This window comes from Monopterus albus, unplaced genomic scaffold (genome assembly GCF_001952655.1).
Source record: "Monopterus albus unplaced genomic scaffold, M_albus_1.0 scaffold69.1, whole genome shotgun sequence".
In the NCBI taxonomy this organism is placed as follows: Eukaryota; Metazoa; Chordata; class Actinopteri; order Synbranchiformes; family Synbranchidae; genus Monopterus; species Monopterus albus.
In genome coordinates, this window is record NW_018127949.1 from 2,879,147 (window position 1) to 2,888,369 (window position 9,223).

General features: G+C 41.6%; 1 protein-coding gene across 7 annotated transcripts in view; it reads right to left on the reverse strand.

Annotated features, from left to right (window-relative positions):
* Positions 1 to 9,223, reverse strand: part of pald1a (phosphatase domain containing paladin 1a) — a 55,684-nt gene that overhangs the window by 16,842 nt on the left and 29,619 nt on the right. For all 7 annotated transcript variants that reach the window (XM_020604976.1, XM_020604979.1, XM_020604978.1 and 4 more), the window contains 7 exons: positions 8,656 to 8,790; positions 8,289 to 8,405; positions 7,961 to 8,140; positions 7,616 to 7,813; positions 6,930 to 7,070; positions 6,734 to 6,805; positions 4,891 to 5,031 (listed from right to left, as the gene is read on the reverse strand). In XM_020604976.1, the coding sequence (XP_020460632.1) occupies positions 4,891 to 5,031; positions 6,734 to 6,805; positions 6,930 to 7,070; positions 7,616 to 7,813; positions 7,961 to 8,140; positions 8,289 to 8,405; positions 8,656 to 8,790 (984 nt within the window). The remainder of the gene's footprint in view (positions 1 to 4,890; positions 5,032 to 6,733; positions 6,806 to 6,929; positions 7,071 to 7,615; positions 7,814 to 7,960; positions 8,141 to 8,288; positions 8,406 to 8,655; positions 8,791 to 9,223) is intronic.

A 9,223-nucleotide genomic window follows, 5' to 3' on the forward strand; every position in this document is an offset into this window, starting at 1 on the left:
AGCATCTCCCACACTGCAGGTCTTGTTGGGTGTTCCTGTCTGCAGTGGGTAGTACCTACCAACAGTGTCTAAGGAAGGACAAACAGTGAACCGGCGACAGGGTCATGAATGCCCAAGGCTCTGTGATAATGAGGTTGAACTACTGTAGATTAAAGTTTTCAATTTCATTCATCCCTTTCAAAAGATTCCATTTTGTTTCAGTCTTTGTTAAAATGATGGAAAATGAGAAACACTGTACATTGGTCTCTATGAAGAGAAACTATCAGCGGCTATGATATCACACCTAGAGTGGGGAGGCTGCTGATTTGTCTAAAAAAATGATCTCTAACTTGTCCTCACCACCACAGTTTTTACTCATTTTAAATAGGTTTTTCACTGAATGCTCGACACATTGGTGCTCTTCCTGACAGTAGAACTATGGAAGCAAACAGATTCATAGAAGATGAACAGCGAGTGACACGAGTGCCAACCAACTGCCACACTGACTCCTGTGTACACAGTATTAGGGAGGTGGTCATAATGTTACGGCTGATTGCTGTATGTTGTATTGAGCTACGCTGTAGGTGGGATACTGTGCCACATAAACTCAAAACTAAGTCTACTTACCTGTAAATATGGTATACTAACAATCCACTTTATGCTTCACTTATGGTTACTATAATGATATCAGGTTATGACTAAATCACCAAAATGGAAAGTCAGAAACCAGATGTTGACAGTATTGAGAAGTTCTGATTGTAGAGTGTTAGTCTGTTAAAAATAACATTTTAAATCACAGCCGCTGGAGAACACGCTCGTGTATATAACGGCATAGCAAAATGGTGAAGTGGAACTATACAGTACAACATGGCCATGCAATTAAACTTTCAACATGGCCATGGTGGTAGGGAAGTTAAAATAATAAGCAACCTGAAAATGATTATAATTTGGGGGGGGTTTGACTCATTTGAGTGCTTATTCTGACGTCGCAGCGCACCAGGTGATTTCACTGATTAGTTCCCCTTCGCTGGTTGAAGATGTGCTAATCAGTGAAACCACCTGGTGCAGCACATGGCGTGAACAAAAACCTGCATACACTCAGACCTCCACAGCACACGTGGCTATGAATACCCCTGAATCATAATTTAAAAGGAGTGTGATTGGCCAGACAATATGAAACCTGCACAGAGATCACGTACACGCAGACCTACTCTTTGCAGACTCTAAACAAACCTCATAAATCATCAGCAACAGAGGCTAGAATCAGCGTTACACCCTTCGAATGGATCATGTCATGTTACGCAACTGTCTGCACACTTAACACTAGATGTATTAAAGCCAGCCTTAAAATAAATAAGCTCCCAAATAGCAGCTGGCTTGTAGCAGCTGCTTGCCAAATGCCTTCTGAAACTGATGAGATGCTTTATTGCTCTGTATGTGTCCTGCCACACACACACACACACACACACACACATATAACTGTATCACAACTCCCTACTCTCTGACCTAAATGTCAGCACAGTGAAACGGTGTTATCCATGTCCACATCACTTAGCTGGTTGCACCTGCTCAGATGGGTTTCAGTCAAAATAAGTCATTTTGTGGATGGCCACACCAAATGCTGCTATTGGTATTGGCATGTGAGAGGCTGGAAATTCTGAATAAAAACAACAACCTCTGGCTCTCAACCTGCTCCTCCCTCTCACCCAGCACTGGATCAAAATAGGAGTCTCTTTTCAGGAGTCAACTCAGTGCAGGGAAGAAGAACCTGTCTCTGCTACAGGTGGGCTCATTTTATTGCTAATATTTCCTTTGGCTGTCACCAAATTGTAATTAGCCTACTTATGTCATGCAGTCATCCTAAGTGAGAAGAAAACCTACCACAAAGACCCTTGATCCAAAGGAGCATTTACAAGACAGGAGACATTAAAGTGCAAAGGTGCAAAATACAGTGCTACTTCCAAAGCGTGCAGTGTACTTTGATAACCTTAGAGCATGACTGCCTCTCATTCACATATTCGTGCTTCCTTTCTGATGCCTTTGTTCTTCTTTCTTCGTAAACATTAATGGGGCTAACAGTGCTATGGTGGTCCCCTCAACCTCTGCACACTGGAAGCATCTACCACTCGTTTGTTTCCCCCTTCTTCTTTCTTAAAACATCCACAACCTTTCCTCATGAAAACCTGCTCACAGCATTCTCCCCTTTCTGAAAATGTTTTTCCACTGCGCCTTCCAAACCATAAGGGCTTTTCTGTGAGCACACACACACACACTCGCTCAGTATGACTTGTCGCTCATTCATTCTCGCTATGTGTATTTCAGTTTTTTCACCACCTAAGTGAAGAGGCATTAAATTTTTGAAGCCAAGTTAATACTGGAAAACATCTTAAACCCACACCCGGTGGTCTGAAAGTTAACACTAGGCGTGCACGAGCTAAATGACAGAAACTGCTGAAGTGGGCTATGCTGATAACACATCAGGATGATAGAGGCACATAATAAAAAGAGAAAACAAAACTTGCCATCAGAGAGCTCAGAGATGTACATTAGGTGATTGTACAGATGTTGGTGCAACAAATGAGAAATGTGTTTCAATATCAGGCTCCCTGATTCCAAAACATTTCTAAGTATCCAATAAACCCAGTCTGCATCATATGAAATGTAACACACATGTAACACACAAAGCTCTGCAAAGAACGAGAATAAATGTAAAGCCAATGCCAATGTGGACAGATTGCTTGAGATGATTTTCTACCTCACACTGGCTTGACAATGGAAAGAAAAGGCCCCTGCAGTTGATTCTCTGCAGGACACAGGGGAGGAGTGGAGGAGACTAAGTAGTCTCACTGCAATGGCCCTGATGTTAGGATGCATCTGCAATTTGGGGTCACACGTGGTCGGCAGCAGGGATTTACAGGCCCTTCAAAAAGATACCCCCACCCCTTTTCCCTGGCCCCTCTGGGAGCTCATGGATGGTTCAGGTCCCAGTTTAAATATATATTTTTCCTCTATCAAAGACATTTTCCAACCACTGTCAAAGGGGAGGAGGGTGGGCTACAAGAACAGAGAGACTGGGGGTTGAATTTTTTTCCCCTGTTCTCCCCCTCTTTCATTTGTTGCCTCCTGCCAGGTTCTAGCAACATCTGGCACTGTTTATCACCTGGTCTGCTGGTTCAGGTAGTAGGGGAAAGGGTGAAAGGGGAGCAAAGTGCCAACCTGAGGTCTGCTATTGCAGGGCTAAAAGAAATCTGATTTATCACAGTTTGGTGCTATTCCTGTCATTTTGGCCATCATGTTGTTAGTTACTTGCACTACTGAGAAGAATAATTGTCACAACTACAAAACAAAGACCTAATTTATAACCAAAAATATCATTTTAAACTGTGGCTGAGATCAGTGCATTTTACCTTGCAATACTAGAAAATACAAGCATATTTTAGAGGAATCTGAAACCAAGCTTTCTCCTGGAACCTGGCATCAGAAAATGACAGACAAAGAGAGAATATAGGCAAAAGTCAGAGTTAATGGGACAATGAGACCCATTGATATGTCGGAGAGAGGACTGGGTGCCTCCAGTGTGCTGGGAACGGCTGACAGTGCACAGAGGCACAATGATTACAATCTGCATTACAAATGGCTACAACAGAGCCGTGGTCCTGCAGAGGCCACAGCATCAGGAGAGACCTTGTCTTAGATACTGTAGGTCTTTAAACACCATGGAGTTGCTGCTGTCTTTCTCCCCCCCCCCCCCCCCCCCCCCCCAATTAAAAAACATACAATGCATGCAGCAATCTAAGCAGCGGACACCGATATGATACGCTATTTAACACTACCTGAACTATGAAGAGAACAAAATAATAAACATAAAGAGGTAAAGCCTCCAAATTTTCTCCTGCTGTTTTCCCTGTTTTCCATTAAGAAGCAAAGGAATTTCACTGAGTTTTAGAAGATAACATGATGCACCACAGTCATTTTTCCATGCTCTGCAGCTCGTGCCTGCTAAACACTGGAGCTCTCTCATTCATGTCTCTGTGATCCAAGCTGTGAGACATTAAACCAAGTTCTCATTGCCACCTCTGGGGCTCATGTGGAACTGCAAGTGAATCCATATTAACATGCTGACTGCGTCCCAGCATGAAAGAGATTAGTATTTGTTATTTGTCTCATTGGATTTACTAAATATGTTATCAAAGGAACACTTCAGTGTCAAAGATACTTTTGACCACACGTGGTACTTAATCTTCAATATGTGGTCCAGGAATGTATTAATGAAGAACTGGACACAGCATTGCTAGATGGCATACCACCATTCCTGTGAAAGTTGCCCATACTCCAAAAAACAAACAAAGTCATCATGCTTCTGGATTCCAGCTATAAAAATTGCCTGGATGCTTTGCACATTTCCATGTTTTTGGGCCAGATGAACCGGGCGACTTCCAGTTGGCTCCACACACACATGAATGGGATAAAATAAAATACCCTACAGCTAAACTAGACTTTCCAAATAATATCGGACCCAGTGAATAAAATTCTGATAATAAAAAGAGTCATTTCGCGGGGCTTGTGATGCTCAGAAAAATGTATTCACCATTTTACAGCTGCTCCTTTTCCAGTGATTTTCTATGGGGAAAATGCTTTTTGGGCTGGTGTGTGCCACGTGATGAATGCAGAAGTTGTAGTAACACAGTTTGGCCACTATGCCAGATTTGCTTCACAGCCCAGTGCTGTTGCCATGGTCTTGGTGTGGTCCCCCTCCTTCAAACTAACTCTGATCCCAACCATGACCTTAAACTAAACCTAAATCTAACCTGCTGTCTTCATTTTTTGTTTTCATTGCACTCAGACTGAACTTCCACCTGTTCAAGACCTATTTAAATTAAAGTGAGTAGTATCTTAGGGACCATGGTGTACCTGTCTGTATGTGCAGATAATGATCTCTCTCAGGTGGTAGTGCATGGGAGTCATGGTCTCGCTGACAGAATCCAGAGCCATGTCTACCTCCCTCTTCATCCTGTGGCCATCAGGGAGCAGACGCACCAACTGCATCACGACCTGGACAATCAGAACAATTCCAGCTGATTGTTACAAGAATGTTTCCTAAGTTGTGACAATACCGCAACATTTAACAAGCTGACTCTGATACAACTGCCTTTATTTACCCAAGATGATCTTAGAAACAACATCTGACAAGGCAATTACAGTCTATTTCGTTACTGTGGAGCTTTCATACATACTGTATCACATGATCTTCCTAATAGTGAGATCAATGTATAAACTGCTTCCAATCAGGCTGGGGCACAGACTGGTGGCACATTTGAAATACAGGTAAAAAGTAAACCAACGCCCCAGTTCTATGAAATAATAAAACCTACATTATAAAAAAATCAAAAACGTTTATTCTGTGTAAAAGTGAGTGCTTTCTTTAGCTAACTTTGGCTGCACTCCTTAGACCTGGAGGTAAAAACCTTCTTTCTCATGCAGTGTGTGCCAGACTAGCAGCATCAGTATTCAGCCTGACCGCTATCTTTGTGGGGAGAAACACACACACACACACACTGTGCAAGTTTGCATAAAACTCCTACTGTACATGTGCCAAGATTTCTCCAGAGGTACAACAGTTTTTTTTCTTACCTGCTAGGTGTTCTACTGAAAATCAACATGGCTTTTAATTCACAGACTGACTTTACACAACAACTAAATCTATGAAGTTTTCTTTCTTTAAATGACTTGTCTACCACCACTGTCTTTTTAAACTGATCAAAGGTAGGACTGAGCTTATAATTCTTATATTATTATTGGTTTGTAAAATAACAAAAAGCCTCCACTTTAAGTAGCTAAGAAAAGGACTCATCTGAATTAATGAATGAATGGAATGGAATGAAAAACAAAAAACTTGAAATGTCTTACAGCTTCAAAAATACACAAGCATCAGATAGGTGTGAGCTGCCTTGTCTTGTTTCCACTCACATGGTTTTCCCGTTGTCAGCTGATATGTTGTTATGTTATTAAATTATTATTATAATTTGTTATTAAAAGTTAAATTATACAGATGTAACCTAACAGTACACCAAATCACACCAGGAAAGGATTATCTAACACCACAGCTGTTCTTCCATCACATAATGTTTTGGACCCCACAGTCATAGCAACATCTCCTTTGGCAGATAAGGCAATGGGCTTCCGTGGGTTTCCATGGCAACTGCTCTGTGTATCCCAGAAACTCTGGTGGCCGTGCTGCTGTGATTGGCATGCGGCATTCTGTGCCTGCAGAGCGCGGCCTCTTTCTGAGTGTCTGTATTTGCAGTACTGAGGAGAGAGCCAACAGGTCCCTCCCGCTAATTCACTGTCACAACTGTGAATCAAGAGAAATACCCAGTGGCTCCAAATCACAGCCACCATTCACACGAGAGCAGAAAAGTCTTGGGCTTCTGGCTTTGTTTGCCCAGCGCTTTCAATCACAGGTGCAGACTTGGAGATTGGGAAACAAAGAAGGGTTGCAGCACAGCATCCCTTTAATAACCAGTTGTATGGTGTGCACTCTTTGTTTGGAGGAACAGGTGATGCAGCAGATGTCAACAATGAACTTTACAATTGTTGTCCTCCTAATAATAATTCAGTTATGAACACAAGCAAATACAGAAAACCTTACACACATCTCCTGAAGAAAAGTTAAGGCGTTTGACAAATTATAATCTATAGGTTTTGCTGCTCTCTTTGCCTTCATTGACTCAATCTGTACAAAAGTCATACATACCTCAAATTCTCCTTTTGTGTACTTGGCATCAGGAACGCTCACAATCTCGTCATCTGCAAACTCTGGAAAACCCTGAAGGTGCAAGGCGTGGTTATATATTATTTAACAAAACACTGTAGCCAACATTTTTAGCTAAAATGTTATTGAAATACTGAGGGCCTTGATGAATATTAGAAAACTCAAGGAAGCGTGTTACATTGAAGTGCCAGAGAGTCAAAACTGCGATGACCATGGCGGTTGTGGTCCTGCCTTTGCCATTGCAGCAGTTAAAGATGAAGGCTGAGTGGGAGTCCTCAGCCAAGGCACACTTCATGGCCTCCAACAGCTTATCAAAATCCTGAGAACAAGAACACCCACACACAGAGCTCATGTACAAAGACACAGACAAATTCTACCACATCTCTCTATTTGACTCTCTACAAGACGGAAGTCAATCAAAGGTACAACAACATATATGTATTGACTTATCTATGCAAATCTTCATTGAATTACATTTTATTGGGAACAGACATCATGCATATTACTGAAATAAATAAATAAATATATTAAATGCTCAATCTAACTGCTTTAAGGTGATTTATAATTCTAGATTTAAACAAATCAAATTAGAAATTTTCAAAATGAATAAATGATAATGAACAAAATAATGAAGTGCAATATGAGTGGTTGTGAAAAAATGCAATACAGTGATTAGATTTTTTATTGCAGGTGAAAAGCTCAGCACAAGAGTAACAATCTTGACCACTAGAGGGAGCAAAAGGCCTATTCAACTGCCACCTCTCAGCATCACAAATGGCTAAAAACAAAAAGTAAAAACTACTTCTGCACCTTATGCCTACATGTTTGCAAGTATCCAGTATGTATGCTCATTTATATCATTACCTCTTCCCTGGGTGCGCTGCAGTCTGGCAGAGGGATGCGCTTGTAGACAAGGCCTTGGTGGGAGCTTTTGTGATATTTGAAGATCTCCTGGACTGTCATGCAGCTTTTAAACATCTTCATCTGTTTCTCCTGCTCCAGCGTCACCTCCAGCCACTTCTGCGCTTGCAAGATCTCCTCCTTCAGAGACATCTCCAGTTTCTACATGAAAGCACTTTCATGTCATCTATTTGAAGCCAAATTCTAATGCTTGTGATGGAAAACTAGTGACTGCTACAGGCACTCTTGATCATTAGTTTAATTGTAAGAGCCCTAAAAAGCATCTGGAAAACATCATTTCCACTCTACCTCTATTAGCTGTGGGTCAGATGATGGAATAGGAATGTGCTGGTCCACACACGAAGGCTCCCTTGGTGTGAACATCTGACCATTTCCTTCCAACACCAGCTCTTCCTGCAAGTTGACCCACAACACATGGCTGTGCTTCCTTTTTTCATCTGTCAGGTGTGCCAGCGCTGCTCCAGTAGCCTGCACACACAAAGTTTACAATTACATGACCAGGAGTTGAAAGTCTGGCATAATCTTCAAGATTATGTTTGGGATTTATGTTTTTATTATCACAGTAGATAAGAGCTTCTGTATTAATATGATGACAGTATAAGGGAATCTGCTGCACCTTCAACGTTGGCTGAGCCACTCCATAAACGCACATCTTTGGCACTCGTCTGAAGTTGACCGCCTTCATCTCCTTCACTGTGCTGAGAACATCAGGAGCCAGGTACTCATCAGCAACCTGTGCAGACACATGCAGTTATACTCATGTTATCAGTTATTATTCATAACAGATAATATATAGAGCACTTGAAGATACCTTAAAATTTAAATCATGTCATGAGCTTTATCAGTGTAGAAACAAACTACTACAGCAGCAATTCTATGAATAAACACTGAGAATATATTTGTGTCCTGCACAACATGGCTGCTGACACAGATATATGATCACCAGTGCATCCATCTGCTGCATGGGTGCCTGATTTCCTCACCAAGACACGAGCTCCTCTGGTGACCAGCTTGGGCGGGGCTGACAGTTCTGAGAGGTCCATGCAGGCCAGCAACCTGTACAGCCACGCATGGCAGCACATCCACTGACTGAAGTTGGACAAAAAGGCAAGAGGATACTGCAAAATGCAACACAGAGTTATGACTCAGATTACTTTCATTGCTTGTAACCTTTTTGTATTTACAGTGCCTTGCGAAAGTATCTGGCCCCCTTGAACTTTGCGACCTTTTGCCACATTTCAGGCTTCAAACATAAAGATATAAAACTGTAATTTTTGGTGAAGAATCAACAACAAGTGGGACACAATCATGAAGTGGAACGAAATTTATTGGATATTTCAAACTTTTTTAACAAATAAAAAACTGAAAAATTGGGCGTGCAAAATTATTCAGCCCCTTTACTTTCAGTGCAGCAAACGCTCTCCAGAAGTTCAGTGAGGATCTCTGAATGATCCAATGTTGACCTAAATGACAAAGGATGATAAATAGAATCCACCTGTGTGTAATCAAGTCTCCATATAAATGCACCTGCACTGTGATAGTCTCAGAGGT